This window comes from Salmo salar, chromosome ssa12 (genome assembly GCF_905237065.1).
Source record: "Salmo salar chromosome ssa12, Ssal_v3.1, whole genome shotgun sequence".
Taxonomy (NCBI): Eukaryota; Metazoa; Chordata; class Actinopteri; order Salmoniformes; family Salmonidae; genus Salmo; species Salmo salar.
Genome location: NC_059453.1, coordinates 32,087,703 through 32,111,559, shown reverse-complemented (window position 1 = coordinate 32,111,559; position 23,857 = coordinate 32,087,703). Strand labels below are relative to the sequence as shown.

General features: G+C 45.7%; 1 protein-coding gene across 3 annotated transcripts in view; it reads left to right on the top strand.

Annotated features, from left to right (window-relative positions):
- LOC106564922 (alpha-1,6-mannosylglycoprotein 6-beta-N-acetylglucosaminyltransferase B) overlaps positions 1-23,857 on the top strand; it is a 145,452-nt gene that overhangs the window by 4,043 nt on the left and 117,552 nt on the right. For 2 of the 3 annotated variants that reach the window (XM_045691265.1, XM_014131445.1), the window contains exon 2: positions 2,264-2,376. The exons of the other annotated variant lie outside the window; for it this stretch is intronic. In XM_045691265.1, coding sequence (XP_045547221.1) covers positions 2,264-2,376 — 113 coding nt within the window. The remainder of the gene's footprint in view (positions 1-2,263; positions 2,377-23,857) is intronic. 3 annotated transcript variants of the gene reach the window in all.

Sequence of the window (23,857 nt, the reverse complement as noted above, 5' to 3'; positions counted from 1 at the left end):
CAGGGAGAAATTTGGTAAATGAGGGATTAGAAAGAGAAGTTGACTTTAGCCCTTTGCTTTTTCCATTTAATCAGCTCCTGTTCCCTCTGAGTTTGACTGTGTCCACATAGTATTACATTGCTGTCCTTATCCCCTTATTTCCCTTAGTTTACTCACTGAACTGAACAAAATGGATTGGAAGAAGCAGCATGGTCAGAATGATTTGGTATCAAACGCATCAAGCACATGGTTTCCAGCTGTTTGATGCCATTCCATTTGCTCCCCTGCTAGCATTATTATGAGCCGTTCTCCCAGCAGCCTCCACTGTTAACTACTGTACCTATCTATGGTCAGTGGCCCAAAGGAAAGGGAACAGAAAATGAAGTCATTCAGCAGTACTAGGACGCACCCCACAACTCTATGACTTTCTCAAATAGCTTTGTGACCAGATGGTCATAGCCAGGTAAATAATCCCAATCCCAGTTAGGATTTCTGGACGATAATCCACGATACACCCTGCTGTAATCAAACTTTCCTCCATCCCCCCCTCGCCAGATAAAAAAAAAAAATGTTATATGAGTCAAATCTGTTACAGGATTCGTCTCTCCGTTCCCCCAAACAGCGATTGAATCATCCAGACGTACTGCACAGTATGCTGGAGCAGATGGACGTAATATTTCACAATGTTCCAGTTTCCTGGAGAAAAAAAAGGATGGCTACGTCAGTAATGAATGTCTCCATGCAGTTCCTTCTCGATAGGCTGAAATGTTTGTGGTTTCCCTACCTCAGGTTCTTATCCTGTCATGATGCTCTCTGTCTAAATCAGGGGTTCCTAAACCTTTTCGCTCAGGCCTCCCCTTCCAGCATTGGGGAGCATCCGTCTATTTGTATATGCACAAGCACTGTACATGACACAAACTGTTCATACCCCTCTTGTTGGCGGAGAACATTTTGCAGGTTTTAAAGCTTATTTCCTGCTATTCTACACGTTTTGTTCATGGGGTGAAGAGAAAATAAAGCTCACTTTCTATATATCTTGCCATGTCTAATGTGTATTCCTGTGATATTTGAGTGACTCGAACATTACAAAAAAAAATCTATGGGCTAAAAAACATTAGCTGACATGGGCTGGTTGATCTGGACATTTCTGTTCTAAATAGCTCTCTAAGGTATGCAATGACTGACATGACAAGAGGAATACTGATGATACACTATCCTATTTCAAAATGGTACCTTTTGCGTTCCACAATCACAACCTTCAAGAGTAAGTCGAAAGCCGGACTGAGCCCCCCCCCCCACTCTTTATCACTCTTGACAGCATCGTTCTACATTCAATATCTTGCAATTATCCCAGTATGTTAAATCTGAACTAGCATTACAACGCTGTTTACTGTTCATGGAGTGTCGAAACTTTCACGGAATTCAGCATTCTAGCAAACTCCACTCGCTCGGCTTCAGAGTCGAGCTACAGTATGAAGTATTCAATAATTGGTCTCGCTATTGTGAGTCCTAGCTTTCCACTGCTGGCACAGTAACAAAGGCATACAGTATGTGGCTAGCACTGCATAAGTTGCTACTGTACGTACTATAACGGTCCAATGCACTTGCTCTGAGGATACATAAGTATAGAGGCATCCTGTATCTGGCTGTGTAAACATGCACATTTTAAAGTAGTGGTGGGTAGAGGCTGTTGTTTATCTACTGTAGCGTACCCTACATACAGGAATGTCGAGGTAGAATAAGGCGTGGGTAAAGTACACTCCTCTCCTCCCCTACTTACTGTCATAGTCCGTTACAGAATGTGCCAGCCAGCCAGCAGCGTTCATTTAGCCCCGTGGGGAATGAAGGAGGAAGCCTCCTCTTTATCTCTGGTGTGCGTGACACAAAGCATCAATTATAGGCATTTTGGAAGGAGCTGCTTGTCCCTAATTGGGGAACCTGAGGATGCATGGATGGGGTGCCAGTTAGCAGGGGGATGGAGACGGGAACTAAAATGGCCCCTGACGTTTTGACTTTAATATCCTCAGCTGGGTCGGTCTAATTGCCTGTGTTTCCTAATGCATGTTCTTTACTGTGCTGCTGTCCTCTGTCTGTTTTCTGACTGTTCCTTTCTTCTCTTCCTCCCTTCGTCATATCTCTTCATACTTCTCTCTTCTCGTCAACAATCTTTCACTTTCCTCCCTCCCGCCCTCTTTCATCACTTCTCTCCTTCTCCTCCCTCTTCTCGTCCATGCGTTCTCTCTCTTCTCGCTTGTCTTGTCTTCCCTCCCATCCCTCCATCCAGGATATTTGTGGTGGGGATCGGCTTCTTCAGCCTGTGTTTTCTAATGACCTCCCTGGGGGGCCAGTTCTCAGCCAAGAGGCTTGGGGACTCCCCCTTCACCATCCGGACAGAAGGTAGAGAAAACACTTTATGTGAGTGTGTGTGTGTGTGTGAGTGTGTGTCGCTGGCCCTATCTAAGTGGAGCTGTGGGGTTTGTCTATTAGGGGTTGTCTAGTCAGAGGGAGCTGTGGGTGTGGTGTTCCAGTAGGTCACACAGAAACACCATTACTCCTACCCTGTGGCACTGCACAGAAAAGAGACATATCCCTGTATGAGTGCAGTGCGGTGTACTGCATCGCTTCTAAGGGAGCATTGGTCTGCATTCACACTGCAGCAGCATCGAAGGCAGACTCACTCACATCAGCACTTGTCGTATGTACAGTAACCCTGGTGAATCATCAGGGGTCTGGTAAGTGTCTTCTGAAGGCTGCATACTCCGCTTAATATCTCACCACAGAAATCTCATTATCACATTGACCGACTGCAGACGTCACATGACCTCGACTGAGGCCTGCAGACCAATGACGGGACGGGAAAGAGCTGTGTCGAATCCCCCCGTCTCCTACTCTACGAGGTGCGAACTGTGAAGTCAGGGATGGGTCCTCTCTGGCGAGTAGCTGTCCCGCAACTGCCTGAGTAAAAAACAAGAGGCGATTTAGGTCCTTTAGCCGATGATGAACAACTCATAAGGGAGGATAATCTGATGTAATGCCCTTCTAACTCTGAGAGAGGATGTTGTAGTGTTGAGGTGTGTGTGTGTGTGTGTGTGTGTGTGTGTGTGTGTGTGTGTGAGCACACTTGATTAATTAACCACTCATGCTCTGTTGCCTGGGGAGACATCTGGACTGAGCTCATTAAGAGCTGCCGAGTGTCCAACCTAGAAGTTTACCACAGGAGTTTGTGTGTGTGTGTGCGTGTGAAACCCCTGTCTGTGTGTGTGTGTCAGATGAATTGGCAGAAAATGAATGGGGCGACAGCAGCAATGTGGGACAAGATGGAGAAGAGAGGGATGGAGAGCTGGTTCCATCTGCTCTCTCTAAGTCAGCCCTGGAAACAAGTGGCCCTTTAATTCTGCCGGGGAGAACCACCTGCAGAACCACTGGTCTAGCTAAGACACGCAAGCACGCGGACACACGCAAATGCACTCACACACTTTGTGTCAGTGGTCTCTGTAATGTTATTTTTGTACACTTCCATCCTCAGCTCTGGTGTCGAGAGAATAGCGCCTTGTTACCGCTCTTCCTGAGGGGATTCAAGATGAATGAAAAGTGCTAGTCCAAAACATCGGAGCTTCCAAATCTTTCTACAAAAATACTATTACAGAGTGTGACTAGCATTAGTCTGTCACCTTGAATCCCATCAGGAAGAGCGGTAACAAGGCGCTATTCTCTCGACACCAGTGGAAGTGTACTCAGTCCAAAATAAGCTTTTTTTTCACATAGTACATAGAGAAACCTTGTGAAACCTCGAGTATATCCTCATATATGCTGATAGTCCATTGTTGTACACAGATATTTACCCACTCAAACGACAGGTGAGCTTTGTTACCAGAGCTAGCAGCGCTGATGTCTGATGTTCTCAATGTGGGGTTATAAGTAGAATTCCTATTCCCTTGTTACACCGACAGGGTCTCCTCTTCTCCTCTCGCTTCCATGGATTATCAGCTTTCACTTGCCTTGCCTCACTGGGCTCTGCTGAAATCCACTCTCTCTCCAGCCCTGCGTGTTACAGACGCACTGAGTCAACCCGCCCTGCGTGTTACAGACACACTGGGTCAACCCGCCCTGCGTGTTACAGACGCACTGAGTCAACCCGCCCTGCGTGTTACAGACACACTGAGTCAACCCGCCCTGCGTGTTACAGACACACTGAGTCAACCCGCCCTGCGTGTTACAGACACACTGAGTCAACCCGCCCCGCATGTTACAGCACTGAGTAAACCCGCCCTGCGTGTTACAGCACTGAGTCAACCTGCCCTGCGTGTTACAGACGCACTGAGTCAACCCGCCCTGCGTGTTACAGACGCACTGAGTCAACCCGCCCTGCGTGTTACAGACGCACTGAGTCATCCCGCCCTGCGTGTTACAGACGCACTGAGTCATCCCGCCCTGCGTGTTACAGACGCACTGAGTCAACCCGCCCTGCGTGTTAGACGCACTGAGTCAACCCGCCCTGCGTGTTACAGACGCACTGAGTCAACCCGCCCTGCGTGTTAGACGCACTGAGTCAACCCGCCCTGCGTGTTAGACGCACTGAGTCAACCCGCCCTGCGTGTTACAGACGCACTGAGTCAACCTGCCCTGCGTGTTACAGACGCACTGAGTCAACCCGCCCTGCGTGTTACAGACGCACTGAGTCAACCCGCCCTGCGTGTTACAGATGCACTGAGTCAACCCGCCCTGCGTGTTACAACACTGAGTCAACCCGCCCTGCGTGTTACAGCACTGAGTCAACCCGCCCTGCGTGTTACAGACGCACTGAGTCAACCCGCCCTGCGTGTTACAGACGTACTGAGTCAACCCGCCCTGCGTGTTACAGACGCACTGAGTCAACCCGCCCTGCGTGTTACAGACGCACTGAGTCAACCCGCCCTGCGTGTTACAGACGCACTGAGTCAACCCGCCCTGCGTGTTACAGACGCACTGAGTCAACCCGCCCTGCGTGTTACAGACGCACTGAGTCAACCCTCCCTGCGTGTTACAGACGCACTGAGTCAACCCGCCCTGCGTGTTACAGACGCACTGAGTCAACCCGCCCTGCGTGTTACAGACGCACTGAGTCAACCCGCCCTGCGTGTTACAGCACTGAGTCAACCCGCCCTGCGTGTTACAGACGCACTGAGTCAACCCGCCCTGCGTGTTACAGACGCACTGAGTCAACCCGCCCTGCGTGTTACAGCACTGAGTCAACCCGCCCTGCGTGTTACAGACACACTGAGTCAACCCGCCCTGCGTGTTACAGACGCACTGAGTCAACCCGCCCCGCGTGTTACAGACGCACTGAGTCAATCCGCCCTGCGTGTTACAGACAGAGAAAATAATCAAGTGAATGAGGAAACGAGAGAATGGAGGAAGGATAGAGAATGGAGGAGGGATAGAGAATGGAGGAGGGATAGAGAATGGAGGAGGGATAGAGAATGGAGGAATTACTGTAGACTGTTAGAGGGATGAATTGAGACGAAGTCGAAGGTATAATTTCGAAATCAGCATTTAAAATGAATTTCTACAAAAAACAGAAAAGAGAGGATGGAGACTGCATAAAGAAAAGGGAGTAATTAGACGCAAATGACAGAGAGAGAGGAGGAAGAAGAAGAAAGAGGAATATTTCATGAATATAAGTAAGATACTGTTTGGAAAAGACTGGATCATAGGCAGTTCTCTATAGAACCCATTTGTGCCCTGCAGTTTACAGTGATAACAAGGCGACAGTCTCTTATGCCCCAAACCGCCATGTTTCACTTTCAGTGCTATATTTGTCTAAGAGCTAGCTCACTCAGTGTGTATTGTCTCCCTAGTGGGACAAAGAGCTACAGCCCTCCTCCCTGAGTTCCTGCTTGCATCCCAAATGGCACCCTATTCCCTATTTAGTGCACTACTTTTGTCCAGGGCATATGCGGCTCTGGCCAAAAGTAGTGGGCTATATAGGGAATAGGGTGCCGTCTGGGAGGCAGACTCTGTCTCGACAGATGAATGTAATAGCTCCCTATGTGGCTAAGGAGATGGAACGGGTCCCAGTACCAGCCAGAACCAGAGCTGTTTAACTAAAGAGTCTACTGTGTGTTATCATCACAATAACTAAAGAGTCATTGTAATTATAGCACACAGTATTGTTGTTATGATAGGGCTTACAGCAATTGACTTGTCATGTGGGACAAGGGGATGAGACACATTGTGTACCTGACCAATAGATGGGGAGATCACTGTCAATGGAGAAGTGAAAAGGTGCTGCTTTAACATGTGAAGACTGTGAGGAAGGATACTGTAGTCCATTATCAGTAACCATTATCATTGGTCATCCACATTGCACAAACTAGAGAGTTGAAGGCCGATAAAGTGGTGCTCTACCATTTGAGAATACAGTTGTGATAAAGACATGTATAGAAGCTCTAGCCTGTTATCAGGAACTATAGTCATCGTTAGTACACTAGAAACGTGAGGCCATTTAAAAGCCATCCTCTTCTCGACTAGGTGGTGATTGGCACGCACCGTTTGCCCTTGATTCCCCTTGCCCTCCGTGCTCTCTACATGTTTCATACATGTTGTTTATCAGTGCGATCGCCTATCCCCCCCTTAGCGCCTTTCCTCATCAGTGTGTGTCGAGCAAATCTCGCATGACAATCTCGTGCTATAGCCTCCACAGGAAGTACAATCACACGGGGAGAGCAGCAGCACTTCCTGCTTTGCTTCAGGCCAGTTTAGCTGGCATGGAGTGTACGGTACATGCCTGTATATATTTGCAGGTGAATTGTAATAAAGTAGATCGAGACTCTGGAGGCATTTGGTTGAATACTAATTATATTTGTAATGTGCAGATCCACAGGCTACATAGTATGTGTCTGATTGCACTATGTAATATAGATAATGAAGATGGCCTAGAGTTCTTCCATACTCTGCATCCTGTGAGCTGTTACTAACCGGTTCGGTGGACAATTGTGATGTAGCCTCAGGAAAGTCATTGCGTTCTGCCAAGAGCAAAATGTTCTGCACTTCACTTGAGCACTTCTGTCTCGACATGTACACCAATTCCTTGCTGTATAACTACAGTAAACCTATTGCCTCTCTTTGCAATCACCAGCTTGCCAACATTTGCCCCCAATCTGTTTCCCTGAAACCGCAGCCCATCCACAGTGCCAGAAGGTGCATGTTAAGGGGGGAAAATCCTCTCTCAACAGGCCTATACTCCTGTGGCATAAGCACTATTCCCCTCTCGCTCTTAATGAGGAATTTCAATGCAAAACCTTATCTCATATTCGTTCCGTACTAGCAAGGTGACTGCAACGCTATAGCCGCCTCAATTATCTTGTCAACTGCACAGCGCACATCCAGCTTTGTCCATAGGTTGCCAGCTCATCGTTTCTCCCCCTAAGCCGGTTATCTCCCCCCCCCCCGCAGAGTCCTGATACCCCGTAGTATTCACTACAGGGCTTACCACTGATACACTAGTAGTCTTCAGACTTCTCTGATGGCTGTTGGTGGGAAGCTACCGACACCACACTATATCGTGTTTTCGAGAAAAGTAGGGAAAAAAACATACATTCTTGGTTGTCGTTACTGGCCCAGGCTGATAAAGTCCGGGAGCTTACCTACCGAGGCATAACTCAGATTAGTTGTTCACCCCTCTCCTCGTCTTCTCTCTTTCCCTCGGAGATGAATACATTAATCAATTGCCTGGAGTGAGACTGAATACTAATTGTGAGACGAACAGCTACAGCTGCTAGCGCTGCTGAGGTATTCATTATTACATTTTTCCCCTCGTTATCTTTGACTGTGCTGTCGGTGTGGAAGATCGTTCACCGTGGGCCCTCGCAGCCAGAAGAATGCTCCCTGCTTTTGTTTGAAAGAGACAGTAATGATCGCTCTGAGGCAAGAGGAATTCATTTGACACAGATATTTTTTACTTTTTAAAATCTAACATTTATTTAACTAGGCAAGTCAGTTAAGAACAAATTCTTATTTACAATGACGGCCTACCGGGGAACAGTGGGTTAACTACCTTGTTCAGGGGCAGAACAACAGATTTTTACTTTGTCAGCTTGGGGATTTGATCCTGCAACCTTTCGGTTACTGGCCCAACGCTCTAACCAGGCCCCGCTATCTTAAAAGTGGAATAGCCGGCTCCCAGACAAAGGAGGCTCTAAGTTTCAGGGGTTAGAATGTTCGCCCTCAGCGAGAGGCAGTGTCAAACGTAACCCTCTCATTTAGCCTCTGCAACCACTCGCTGTTTTGCCGAACTCTCCCAATTAGAGTAGATACAGGGAATGCTACTGCTAACGTTAGGTTGGGCCAGTGTGTAGGTATAACGTCTGCTTCCAACTCACACCCTCAAACACTGAATGCAGCTCACTTTCCAGCCCACTTTCCATCTCACACTCTCAAACATCTAGATCCCCTGAACGCCGCTCACTCTCCAGATCCCAATCACCTTAATTCTAATCACCTGTTCACACACCTGTATGTCATTATCACACACTATTTAGTTCAGTTCTTTGCACCCCATCACTGTGAGGTATTGTTTGTTTTGTGACACATGGCTTTAGGAGCGCTGTTTTTCCTGTGATTGACTCCTCCCGTGTATGATAGTTTTTGCCTGCCTCACTAATGATGCCTTTTGCCTATTCCCTGCCTGTACTATCGGATTTTCTACCTATTTCCTGATCTCCCGGACTACGTTACTAGCCTTTTCCCTGCCTGTACTGTTGCCTTTTTGGACCTCTGTGTATGACCTGCTGCCTGCCCCTGGACCCAGCTACCTGCCTCCTCCTATGGTCCTTTACATTAAACACCTGCTGTGCCCTGCGCTTGAAACCAGCTCTCTGTCTCCCATCGTGTTCATTACAGTAGGCCTAGTCAGGACCGGCCTGCTCATTATGCAGGATTAGGCGCATGGTATGGCAGATTGACGAGGGCGGCATTTTCCGAGCTAAACTGACCAAGATGCACATCCAACAATACATAACACCTCACATAATTCTGCCTGTAAACAACAACAATTTCTCTCAACCAGTGGCATATGGGCTATTTCGGTGAGCTCTGATGTCGCCCCGTGATAAGCAGGGCCCATTTAGTCAAATGCAGGGGTGCAAAATATTTAGCTTGTCCATTCCCAGCGCGCTTCTCCAGGGTGTTGTTGGAGAGACGCACTGCTGCAGCGCTCCAACAACGTTCCGTGAAAGAATGATCTAACATAAATCATGTAACCTATAGCCTCCGGTAGAAAGATCACTTTTTAGGCATGTTTCTCCTATCAAATAGCCTAACCCCATGGGCCCAATAAAATAAACAATGTTCTTCGATGTGAATATGACATGTTAACAAACAAGATATCCGTAAATGTCCTAAAAACAGGACAGGTCAAAGGAAAATGGACGATATGAAATGAACAATCAGGCTACTCATAACTGGTGTTGGGAAGTTTCACCCCGTGTGGGGTAAACGGTCATGGTAATCAGTGATTTCAAGTTTGTATTCATACATTTTTTTAACGAGCTGCATCATAGCCAAAAAGATAATACTTCTGCATTTCTCACTGTGCCTAACACATGGATGGGCATTCATACAATTCCATTGCGGGCCGACAGTGTAAACTACACTCTTTTAGTTTTGCAGGGGGAGGAGAGCGGAATTGTTTTGGATCTAGGGTGGTAGAACAGCCAGGACCGGGCCTGGGCCTAGTCACTGGGAAACATCTAAGCAGCTCTCATATACAGTAGTAGATAGTAAGATGCTAACTCTAAGATGTAAGTGCCTGATATACAGTACGCACAATGTGTAGGCCTTAGTATCCAGGAGACAATCCAAGCAGCGCTCATATACAGTAGTAGATAGGAGGATGCTAACGCTGCAATGCTAGGGACTGGCAGACATACTAATTGTTAGTGCCTGCTACACAGTATGCTAAGATGTTAGCGCATGATATTCAGTATGCTAAGATGTTAGCACATGATATTCAGTATGCTAAGATGTTAGCACCTGATACACAATATGCTAAGATGTTAGTGCCTGATATATTCACAGCATGTAGGCTTAGTCTCCGGGAGACTAGCAAGCAGTGCTCATTCATACAGTAGTACACTGCTGGGAGGCTTCGCCCAGTACTCTCCTGTGCTATTTCAGGAAGCTGGCGCTAAGGAGGACAGGATATGACATGGGTGCCCCTCAGGGCACCACGGGGAGGGAGAGGACATGATCCAGACAACTACTACTGGAGCTGTGACTCCTCTATCTCCTCTCTCCCTGCCCTCATTTCCCATTTCATATTTAATGCACTATATTCAAGCTGGAGGAAGATTTGCACCTCTCTCTCCCTCTCGCCTTCAGTGTCCTTCCACCTCCATATCTCGCACTCAATCACCTCTCTGCTGTCTCTTCACTTTCCATCCTTCATACCACTTTCTTAATCTCTTTCACATCTCTCTATCTCGCTCCACCTCTCATTTCATAGAAACTCATCCCTCAGTATACACACTGTCAGAGTCATGTCACTAGATGGACAGTCAAGGATGTTGAATTTAGTGGAGCGAATGGAAAAAAACTAGAGAAGAGGGTAGGCCCCAGCGCTATAGGGAGAGGTTGACTCATTCTCTCTCTCTCTCTGTCTCTCTGTCTCCCTGTCTGTCTGTCTGTCTGTCTGTCTGTCTGTCTGTCTGTCTGTCTGTCTGTCTGTCTGTCTGTCTGTCTGTCTGTCTGTCTGTCTGTCTCCGTGTCTGTCTGTCTGTCTCCGTGTCTGTCTGTCTGTCTGTCTGTCTGTCTGTCTGTCTGTCTGTCTGTCTGTCTGTCTGTCTGTCTCCGTGTCTGTCTGTCTGTCTCCGTGTCTGTCTGTCTGTCTCCGTGTCTGTCTGTCTGTCTCCGTGTCTGTCTGTCTGTCTGTCTGTCTGTCTGTCTGTCTGTCTGTCTGTCTGTCTGTCTGTCTGTCTGTCTGTCTGTCTGTCTGTCTGTCTGTGTCAATTTGCATTCAGTATTTTCTCACCCTGGAGGATGTACAGACAACCAAAGCCAGCCCTGACAGCTGATTCCAACGTGAAAAGAAATTCAAAAGAACAACAGAAAAACAGAGCTGTGAATAGAAGGAAGATGAGTCTCTCTGAGCCTCGTGGAGCAGTTAGACAGGCTGACTTGAGTGTGAGATGTGTTTCAAGGCCCCAGTTGGAGCGTTTGCCAGCAGAGACTGTCACTGAGCTCCTGTGAAGCTTTTCTTTCAGGTGGAGGGAGGACAATTGTTGGGAATTGAGCGAGCACAAACACACACCCTCCATCTCTCTTTCTCTCTCTCTCTCTCTCTCTCTCTCTCTCTCTCACTCACACACACACACACACACACCTCAGCTGCCAACAATCGGCACTGCCACCTCTCATCGCAGGCACCGCCAATATTAGCTGTCATGTTTTGCATTTCTCACGGCGGCGTGATAACGCCTTAACGCATCCCGCTGTCGCCTCCAGTGTTTACAACGTCTCACTGTGATGGAGCTGTCACTCACAACCATAACAGCCCCTAATGCCTAGCTCTTATCATCTCCTAGCCTCCACAACACACCATATCTCCCCTCTGGAACATTATTAACATCAGCAAGACAACAGAGCTGATCATGGATGAACATGGACATGGTCTACACACTGCCACACAGTTGTGAAGTGGGCACGACAACGCCTCTTCCCCCTAGGAGGCTGAAAATATTTGGCATGGGTCCTCAGATCCTCAAAAGATCTACAGCTGCACCACTGAGAGCATTTGACTGGCTGCATCACCGCTTGGTACGGCAACTGCAAGGCACCCGATCACAAGGCACTACAGAGGGTGGTGAGTACGGCCCAGTTCATCACTGGAGCAGAGCTCCCTGCCATACAGGACCTCTATACCAGGCGGTGTCAAAGGAAGGCCCTGAAAATGTTCTGACTCCAGCCACCCCAGTCATAGACTGTTCTCTCTGTTACCGCACGGCAAGCGGTACCAATGCACCAAGTCTGGAACCAACAGGACCCTGAACAGCTTCTACCCCCAAGCTAAAAGACTGCTAAACAAGACTGCTAAATATCTAATCAAATGGCTACCCAGACTACCTTTTTTACTCTCTTGCACTGACACTATGCACACACACTGGACTCTACCCACACACTCACACATACTTACACTGACACCCCAACACACACACACACACACACTACATAAGCCAACACACACATAACACGCGCACACATGCATACTGATGCGACACGCACACACTTTCACACTCCCCACATAGCTGCTGCTACTGTCTATTATCTATCCTGTTGCCTAGTCACTTTAACCCTACCTATATGTACATATCTACCTCAATTACCTCGTACCCCTGCATATCGATTCGGTACTCCCTGTAGTCATGTTATACAGGGAGCCTTGCTATTGTAGCCTCGCTATTGTTATTTTACTGCTGCTTTTTAATTATTTGTAACTTTTTTTTTGTAGGTCTTTTTTTTTAAACTGCATTGTTGGTTAAGGGCTTGTAAGGTCTACACCTGTTGTATTCGGCGTATGTGAAAAATACAATTAGATTTGTTATTACCTGGTACTCCCTGTATTTAGCCATGTTATTACCTGGTACTTCCTGTATTTAGCCATGTTATTACCTGGTACTTCCTGTATTTAGCCATGTTATTTTTACACTTCACTGTGTATTTATTTATTCCTCGGGTCACTATTTCCATTTAAAAAAAAATCTTTATCTTTAATTCTGCATTGATAGAAAATGACCCGTAAGTAAGCGTTTCCCTTTTAGTCTACACCTGTTGTTTACGAAGCATGTGACAAATAAAATGTTATTTGATTTAATGATCAGTAATTACCAGGTCGACTTTCATTGATGCTTCAAGAGGAGTCCTCTCTTCTTATGGCCAGTGTGAGTTTTGGAATGAGCAATGGGAATGCCTGAAATGGGTGCCATATGGTCTTGTCTTTGTTTTGCCCTTGTGTAATTAATGAGAGAGATCAACATTAAGAATTCACCCCCCCCCCTTCATTTTCAGTTTAGGACTTTAAGTTTAAGAGTATTTTGACACAGACACATTTTGACCTCCCACTACCAACCTGCTATGCTGTAGAAACAAGTTTCTGATACGGAACAGCATGAAAAAACGTAATCATGAACATAATAGCACTGTTCCTGTAGAATGCACACACACACACACACACACACACACACACACACACACACACACACACACACACAGTAGAGTAAAAAGTCCTTGTTGTGCCACGGTCACATCACATATCAATCAAAATGGTCTGCAAGGTAAGAATCTGTGATAATGCGAAGTTATTGGAAAAATACATTCTTATTGGTTCATCCAAGGCTGTTTCTCTATTTTGACTACTTTGTGAGCCTTAGAGCACAAGTCTTGGGTTTGGAAGTGGGAGCCTTCTCATTCTTTAAAGTGGCCCTCTTACTCTAAAAGGTCCCATTAGGACAAAACATGAGGTTTCAAAGTAAGCGCCCTCCAGGTTCCCTTGGAGAGTTCATCAATGAGCTTGACGCCTTGATAAGTTCCTTTCCTGAGGATGGCTCACCTCTCACAGTTCTGGGTGACTTTAACCTCCCCACGTCTACCTTCGACTCATTCCTCTCTGCCTCCTTCTTTCCACTCCTCTCCTCTTTCGACCTCACCCTCTCACCTTCCCCCCCTACTCACAAGGCAGGCAATACGCTTGACCTCATCTTTACTAGATGCTGTTCTTCCACTAATCTCATTGCAACTCCCCTCCAAGTCTCCGACCACTACCTTGTATCCTTTTCCCTCTCGCTCTCATCCAACACTTCTCACTCTGCCCCTACTCGGATGGTATTGCGCCGTCCCAACCTTCGCTCTCTCTCTCCCGCTACTCTCTCCTCTTCCATCCTATCATCTCTTCCCTCTGCTCAAACCTTCTCCAACCTATCTCCTGATTCTGCCTCCTCAACCCTCCTCTCCTCCCTCTCTGCATCCTTTGATTTCCTCTGTCCCCTATCCTCCAGGCCGGCTCGGTCCTCCCCTCCTGCTCCGTGGCTCGACGACTCACTGCGAGCTCACAGAACAGGGCTCCGGGCAGCCGAGCGGAAATGGAGGAAAACTCGCCTCCCCTGCGGACCTGGCATCCTTTCACTCCCTCCTCTCTACATTTTCCTCTTCTGTCTCTGCTGCTAAAGCCACTTTCTACCACTCTAAACTCCAAGCATCTGCCTCTAACCCTAGGAAGCTCTTTGCTACCTTCTCCTCCCTCCTGAATCCTCCTCCCCCTCCCCCCCTCCTCCCTCTCTGCGGATGACTTCGTCAACCATTTTGAAAAGAAGGTTGACGACATCCGATCCTCGTTTGCTAAGTCAAACGACACTGCTGGTCCTGCTCACACTGCCCTACCCTGTGCTTTGACCTCTTTCTCCCCTCTCTCTCCAGATGAAATCTCGCGTCTTGTGACGGCCGGCCGCCCAACAACCTGCCCACTTGACCCTATCCCCTCCTCTCTTCTCCAGACCATTTCCGGAGACCTTCTCCCCTAGCTCACCTCGCTCATCAACTCATCCTTGACCGCTGGCTACGTCCCTTCCGTCTTCAAGAGAGCGAGAGTTGCACCCCTTCTGAAAAAAACCTACACTCGATCCCTCCGATGTCAACAACTACAGACCAGTATCCCTTCTTTCCTTTCTCTCCAAAACTCTTGAACGTGCCGTCCTTGGCCAGCTCTCTTGCTATCTCTCTCAGAATGACCTTCTTGATCCTAATCAGTCAGGTTTCAAGACTGGGCATTCAACTGAGACTGCTCTTCTCTGTGTCACGGAGGCTCTCCGCACTGCTAAAGCTAACTCTCTCTCCTCTGCTCTCATCCTTCTAGACCTATCTGCTGCCTTTGATACCGTGAACCATCAGATCCTCCTCTCCACCCTCTCCGAGCTGGGCATCTCCGGTGCCGCCCACGCTTGGATTGCGTCCTACCTGACAGGTCGCTCCTACCAGGTGGCGTGGCGAGAATCTGTCTCCGCACCACGTGCTCTCACCACTGGTGTCCCCCAGGGCTCTGTTCTTGGCCCACTCCTATTCTCGCTATACACCAAGTCACTTGGCTCTGTCATATCCTCACATGGTCTCTCATATCATTGCTATGCAGATGACACACAATTAATCTTCTCCTTTCCCCCTTCTGACAACCAGGTGGCGAATCGCATCTCTGCATGTCTGGCAGACATATCAGTGTGGATGACGGATCACCACCTCAAGCTGAACCTCGGCAAGACGGAGCTGCTCTTCCTCCCGGGGAAGGACTGCCCGTTCCATGATCTCGCCATCACGGTTGACAACTCCCTTGTGTCCTCCTCCCAGAGTGCTAAGAGCCTTGGCGTGACCCTGGACAACACCCTGTCGTTCTCCACCAACATCAAGGCGGTGACCCGATCCTGTAGGTTCATGCTCTACAACATTCGCAGAGTACGACCCTGCCTCACACAGGAAGCGGCGCAGGTCCTAATCCAGGCACTTGTCATCTCCCGTCTGGATTATTGCAACTCGCTGTTGGCTGGGCTCCCTGCCTGTGCCATTAAACCCCTACAACTCATCCAGAACGCCGCAGCCCGTCTGGTGTTCAACCTTCCCAAGTTCTCTCACGTCACCCCGCTCCTCCGCTCTCTCCACTGGCTTCCAGTCGAAGCTCGCATCCGCTACAAGACCATGGTGCTTGCCTACGGAGCTGTGAGGGGAACGGCACCTCCGTACCTTCAGGCTCTGATCAGGCCCTACACCCAAACAAGGGCACTCCGTTCATCCACCTCTGGCCTGCTCGCCTCCCTACCTCTGAGGAAGCACAGTTCCCGCTCAGCCCAGTCAAAACTGTTCGCTGCTCTGGCACCCCAATGGTGGAACAAGCTCCCTCACGACGCCAGGACAGCGGAGTCAATCACCACCTTCCGGAGACACCTGAAACCCCACCTCTTTAAGGAATACCTAGGATAGGATAAAGTAATCCTTCTAACCCCCCCCTTAAAAGATTTAGATGCACTATTGTAAAGTGGTTGTTCCACTGGATATTATAAGGTGAATGCACCAATTTGTAAGTCGCTCTGGATAAGAGCGTCTGCTAAATGACCTAAATGTAATGTAAATGTAAAACATGCCATGGTATAACATCCATCCATAGGATAAGGTATCCATATTAGGACAAACTGAGGCTGTCCTAACATGGACACCGTACATAACAATCATTTACACTGAGCATACCAAACATTAAGAACCCCTTTCTAATATTGAGTTGCACCTCCCCGCCTAGAGGCGTCACTACAGACCCTGGTTCGATTCCAGGCTGTATCACAAGTCCCATAGGGCGGCGCACAATTGGCCCAGCGTCTTCCGGGTTAGGGTTTGGCTGGGGTAGGCCATCAATAAGAATTTGTTCTTAACTGACTTGCCTAGTTAAATAAAGGTTAAATCAAATCAACATGTTGGCTGGATGTTCTTTGGGTGGTGGACCATTCTTGATACACACGGGAAACTGTTGAGCGTGAAAAACCCAGCAGCATTGCAGTTCTTGACCTAAACCGGTGTGCCTGGCACCTACAGTACTACCATACCCCGATCAAAAATACTTCCATGTTGTGTCTTTCCCATTCACGCCCTGAATGGCACACATACACAATCCATGTCTCAATTATCTCAAGGCTTAAAAATCGTTCTTTATCCTTTCTCCACACCTTCATCTACACTGATTGAAGTGGATTTAACAAGTGATATCAATAAGGGATCATAGCTTTCACTTGGATTCACCTGGTCAGTCAGTCATGGAAAGAGCAGGTGTTCTTAATGTTTTGTATACTCAGTGTATATGGCTGTACAATGTCACTATGCCGATTCAAGACACAGAAAACATTCACGTAACTGCTGCTGTAAACCACATTCCTAATCCCTTATGAAATGAACATGTTGACTATTTAAGCTTTTTTTCACCACTGTCTAAATATTCTCCTAAGTGTTTTCTGATGGTGATGGTGTAGTACAGATTATAGAGTAGCCAGGTTAGCTTACATTTTTTTACATTTGAGTCATTTAGCAGACGCTCTTATCCAGAGCGACTTACAGCAGTGAGTGCATACTTTTTCATACATTTGCATACTTTTTCATACTCAAGGCAATGTTCGAGCTACAGTACTTAGTGCAGTGTCATGTACACATTATTTACTGTGGTGATCTCCAGGGTGTATCCCAAGTGACACCCTATTCCCTATATAGAGCCCTGTGGGCCCTGGTCAAAAGTAGTGCACTATATAGGGAATAGGGTTCCATTTGAGACATGGCCGATGCTGGTTCAGTAGAATTCGTTCGTCGTCTGATGGATTGTGTTGGGTTGGCTTCTTTATTCTTCCCTCTGACTGATTTGTTTAATGTTCCTAAGGAAGTCAATGGAGTCGTTCACATCAGCAGCAGTCTATGTCTCAGAGGAGTCATTCACATCAGCAGCAGTCTATGTCTCAGAGGAGTCAATGGAGTCGTTCACATCAGCAGCAGTCTGTCTCAGAGGAGTCATTCACATCAGCAGCAGTCTATGTCTCAGAGGAGTCAATGGAGTCGTTCACATCAGCAGGAGTCTCAGTGGCTCGGTGGAGTAGGAGGAGACTGAGGTGGTTGGTTGAACTTTCTCATAGTGAATCTGTTCAACTCTGGATACAGACAATATGTTTTATTATTTTATTTCACCAGGTAGGCTAGTTGAGAACAAGTTCTCATTTGCAACTGCGACCTGGCCAAAATAATGCAAAGCAATTCGACACATACAACAACACATAGTTACACATGGAATAAAAACAAACATACAATCAATAATACAGTAGAAAAATCTATATACAGCATGTGCAAATGAGGTAGGATAAGAGAGGTAAGGCAATAAATAAACTATGGTGGCAAATAAATTACAATATAGCAATTAAACACTGGAATGGCAGGATGTGCAGAAGATGAATGTGCAAGTTGAGATACTGGGGTGGAAAGGAGCAAGATAAATAAATACAGTATGGGGATGAGGTAGATTGGATGGGCTATTTACAGATGAGCAGGTGCAGTGATCTGTGAGCTTAAAGCTAGTGAGGGAGGTAAGAGTCTCCAGCTTCAGAGATTTTTGCAGTTCATTCCAGTCATTGGCAGCAGAGAAGTGGAAGGAGAGGCGGCCAAAGGAGGTGTTGGCTTTGGGGATGACCAGTGAGATATACCTGCTGGAGCCCACATGAGTACTAATGTGTGTTTTATATCCATATTGAAATGCATCCTGCTGCAAATCATTTTTCCCTTGTCTAGATGAGCAGTTCTGCTCAGGCGACGTATGCATTATAAATCCTTTGCATTATTCAAAATATAAATATTTGTCATATTTATAAGTAGTTGTCAGGCTTTAAACAAATACATATTCCAATATCCATTTTCAAAGGTTATTTCAGTTGGAATATTCATGATGACTCCAAACAGAAGGAAGCCTGGTAGCGCTCAAAAGATCTGCTACAAGTTGAACAGATTGATAACGTTGGTGTACAGTACAGTCAATGTCTTACTAATTGGTGCTACCAATAACTAGGCCTAAGTCAGTGGAGGCTGGTGGCTTGAACAATTGAGGAGGATGGGAGACCCACGGTATAGGCGCGGACCACACGGAGCCCACAAAGTGTGTTTCAGAAATCGTCAAAGACAAATTATTTTAACCTAAAGCATTTAATAAAGACATTTATAGTACAATATTATGGGGAATGGGAATGAGAGGGCTACTTACAGTATTAGAAAGGGATCACAGCAGTGACTGAATGAGGGTATGAGGCATGAGTTGAGGTGTTCAGAGGCTTGACCAGTGCAGGACAGGATTTTACTGGGAAGACAAAACAATAACACAAGACACTATATAGTTAGACAAAAGAGCTAAGAATGAGTTAGTCCACGCAAGGAATACAATCTTTCATGTGTAATAATGTGATTGTGTATGTGATTGACTCTACATACAGTAATGAGAGATAATTGATAGGGGTACTCACAGTGCTTGGAAGGGAAACATTCAATGTGCCAGTGGATGAGCGGGCACATGAGACGTCATAGCTTTAGTTCATGTCAGGAGAAAGTTGACAATGGTAGTGGAGTGGAATAGTCATCACCTCTTAATCAGGGAACAGGAGGGGACTTAGCTGGAAATACAAATAGCAGGTACATTCCATTACAGCTGCGCCATCGTAGGTTTGGACAACGAGTTTCTCTATGAAGTTAAACTCAAGGCATCTCAAAATTCATAAAGCCAAACACAGACTGCGCATCTCGCCCACTTGACACATGAAAGTAGACCAGAAACGGAATGGTGCCACCATAGGTCCCAGAGCGGTGGGGCAATTTTTACCTCCTGGGGCCTGGAGTTTTTCCTTATACGTTAACCTAACTACAAAAACTCTGGACCCTATAAGGTATGACAGTGATTAATCAGTTGTAAAAAGGTTTTATATGGGCTATGATGGGACCAGTTTTTCCTAATCAAGTCACATGGTTAAAAACAAAAACTCCTGGCACAGGTGGGATGAACCCTTTCAAACTGCAGCTACCTTATATTTGTTCATATAAATTATATTTAGACTAGATTAGGAGGGGGATTTCCTCTACCCAGACACAGACAGCAACTGATAGACAATAGAACTCACAGGGCTGAGCTTGCTTTACGCAATGTTTGCATCATGCAGCCTATGCAACTGTAGGCCTTATATATATATATATATATATATACACAAATGGACTATAAATACATAATGTTGCCAATTAGTTTACCCTGACCAGATGGACAGGGTGCATATGCTGCATGCAGCTGCTCTTATTAGTGACCTACAGTTGATCAGACGGAAAAATCATCTTGTTTTCATCCCATACAGTATGTCTAAAGATTTCTAATGTTTAGGTGTAGCCTAGGCTGCGGCAACCTCTCCCTTTTAATCTAACGTTTAATGGATGATGCATGTAACGAATCATAACATGCATAGGCGGCTTGATGATAGGCTCCCTGTTAACCATCTACACATTTGATACCAGTTGGTATTGAACGCTCTCACCTTTTCATCCTTCTTCATGAAACTGATGTCAGACCCTCGTTTTTAATTCTCACCTTTTCCGTGTACCCCAAAGAATGAAAGGGGTTCTTCAACAAAAAGTCCACAACATGTTCGGCAGCGTTGGCCATTCTGGCAGAGAAAAATTCAGTCTCGCGCTGGTAGCTAGCTAGCTACTGAAGTTAGCAAGGTACATTAAAATAAATTGCACTAACTGGACACAAAAATAAAGTTCTAAACCCAAGAAAACAATGTATAATATACAGTTGAAGTCGGAAGTTTACATACACTTAGGTTGGAGTCATTAAAACTCGTTTTTCAACCACTCCACAAATTTCTTGTTAGCAAACTGTCGTTTTGGCAAGTTGGTTAGGCCTTCTACTTTGTGCATGACACAAGTAATTTTTCCAACAATTGTTTACAGACAGATTATTTCACTTATAATTCACTGTATCACAATTCCAGTGGGTCAGAAGTTTCCATACACTAAGTTTACTGTGCCTTTAAACAGCTTGGAAAATTCCTGAAAATGATGTCATGGCTTTAGAAGATTCTGATAGGCTAATTGACATCATTTGAGTCAATTGGAAGTGTACCTGTGGATGTATTTCAAGGCCTACCTTCAAACTCAGTGCCTCTTTGCTTGACATCATGGGAAAATCAAAAGAAATCAGCCAAGACCTCAGAAACAAATTTTAGACCTCCACAAGTCTGGTTCATCCTTGGGAGCAATTTCCAAATGCCTGAAGGTACCACGTTCATCTGAACAAACAATAGTATGCAAGTATAAAACCCATGGGATCACGCAGCCGTCATACTGCTCAGGAAGGAGACGCGTTCTGTCTCCTAGAGATGAACATACTTTGGTGTACGAAAAGTGCAAATCAATCCCAGAACAAGAGCAAAGGACCTTGTGAAGATGCTGGAGGAAACAGGTACCAAAGTATCTATATCAACAGTAAAACGAGTCCTATATCGACATAACCTGAAAGGCCGCTCAGCAAGGAAGAGGCCGCTGCTCCAAAACTGCCATAAAAAAGCCAGACTGAGGTTTGCACATGGGGACAAAGATTGTACTTTTTGGAGAAATGTCCTCTGGTCTGATGAAACAAAAATAGAACTGTTTGGCCATAATGACCATCGTTACATTTGGAGGAAAAAGGGGGACACTTGCAAGACGAAGAACACCATCCCAACCGTGAAGCACGAGGATGGCAGCATCATGTTGTGGGGGTGCTTTGCAGCAGGAAGGACTGGTGCACTTCACAAAATAGATGGCATCGTGAGGCAGGAACATTATGTGGATATATTGACGCATCTCAAGACATCAGTCAGGAAGTTTAAAGCTTGGTCGCAAATGGGTCTTCCAAATGGACAATGACCCCAAGCATACTTCCAAAGTTGTGGCAAAATGGCTTAAGGAAAACAAAGTCAAGGTATTGGAGTGGCCATCACAAAGCCCTGACCTCAATCCTATAGAAAAAGTGTGTGCGAGCAAGGTGGCCTACAAACCTGACTCAGTTACACCAGCTTTGTCAGGAGGAATGGGCCAAAATTCACCCAACTTATTGTGGGATGCTCATGGAAGGCTACCTGAAATGTTTGACCCAAGTTAAACAATGTAAAGGCAATGCTACCAAATACTAACTGAGTGTATGTAAACTTCTGACCCACTGGGAATGTAATGAAAGAAATAAAAACCCTAGTAACAATTCCCTATCTTAGGTCAGTTAGGATCACCACTTCTTTTAAGAATGTGAAATGTCAGACAAATAGTAGAGAGAATTATTAATTTCAGCTTTTATTTCTTTCATTACATTCCCAGTGGGTCAGAAGTTTTCCAAGCAAGGAAAATGTCAATAAAACACAAAACACAGCTAAATGAAGCACTAACCTTTGACGATCTTCATAAGATGACACTCCTAGGACATTATGTTACACAATACATGTATGTTTTGTTTGATAAAGTTCATATTTATATCCAAAAACAGCATTTTACATTGGCGCGTGATGTTCAGAAATGTATTCCCACCAAAACTTCCGGTGAATGTGCACATCAATTTACAAAAATACTCATCATAAACGTTGACAAAATATATAACAATTATTTAAAGAATTATAGATAGACTACCCCTGGATGCAACCGCTGTGTCAGATTTTAAAATAGCTTTACAGAGAAAGCACATTTTTCAATATTCTGAGTACATAGCTCAGCCATCACGGTGAGCTATACAGACACCAGCCAAGTTCGGGGCAACCTAAACTCAGAATTAGTATTAGAAATATTCTCTTACCTTTGCTGATCTTCGTCAGAATGCACTCCCAGGACTGCTACTTCCACAAGAAATGTTGTTTTTGTTCCAAATAATCCATATTTATGTCCAAATACCTCCGCTTTGTTCGTGCGTACAGATCACTTATCCAAAGGCATAACGCGTGAGCGCTGAACTAGAGACGAAAAGTCTAAATGTTCCAATACCGTACTTAGAAGCATGTCAAACGCTGTTTAAAATCAATCTTTATGGTATTTTTAACGTAAAATTACGATAATATTCCAACCGGACAATAGCGTATTCATTCAAGGAGAAAAAGAAGGAACAGCGTGCTCTCATAACCGCGCATATCCAATCCCTTTGTTGCCAGGCAGACCACTCAGTAACTGAGCTCCTATTATCTGCCCAGTGACAGGAGAATGCTCAAACCACTTTCTGAAGGCTTTAGACAGCCAATGGAAGCCTTAGGAAGTGCAACGTAACCCCACGGATACTGTAGTTTCGAAAGGGACTAGAAAGAAGAACTACAATTCTCAGATCCTTCACTTCCTGGTTGACTTTTTCTCAGGTTTTTGCCTGCCATATGAGTTCTGTTATACTCACAGACACCATTCAAACAGTTTTAGAAACTTCAGAGTGTTTTCTATCCAGATCTGCTAATAATATGCATATTCTACTGCCCCCTAGCCCAGACAGGTTAAATGTCAGGAATTGTGATAAACTGAGTTTAAATGTATTTGGCTCAGATGTATGTGAACTTCCGACTTAACCTGTAACTCCTCCATCTCCTGTAATTTGAAAAAACGAATTGGAATTTACTAATTTCCCAAAAATGCTCAACTATCACTCTTCACTCTTAATCTCTATCCAGCAATGTTGCCAAGCTTCTCAACACATAGAACCCCCATAATGCTTTGTGGCACAATCCCAATACAACACGCTTGGTTCATTCTCTGATCCTACATCTATGATTGGATAGACAACATGACAGTTCATACTGCAAAAGTTTTGATTAGTTGGAGGACGTCCTCTGGAAGTGGTCATAATTACCATGTATATCTATGGAAGGGGGTGAGGCCTACCAGCCTCCTAGGAGGATGGAAGGAGGATGGAGGATGGAAGCTAGCTGTCCTCCGGCTACACCATGGTGTGTTAGCCCAGACAGTGCTGTTGAAGACCTTCATTGCATAACAGTGTATTTTAACTTTTTTTTATGTTTCACTATTTTTATTTGTATGACATTTCACTGAGGAGGATGGGCCTCTCCTTCCTCTTCTGAGGAGCCTCCACTGGCCTAAGTCACACACATTGACAGGGAGAATGTTGACTATTGACTGGTCTATGTTGACTACTTTATGTTGACTATTGACTATCAACTGACTATTGACAAGTTGACAACATACTAGCGAGTGGTTGACTGGTTTGTTAGTGCAGTGTAAGGTAAACTAACCAACGTTGTTAGCTAGCTGCCTTGGTTGATCTATTGATTTACAAAGATCATACACTAAACACAGT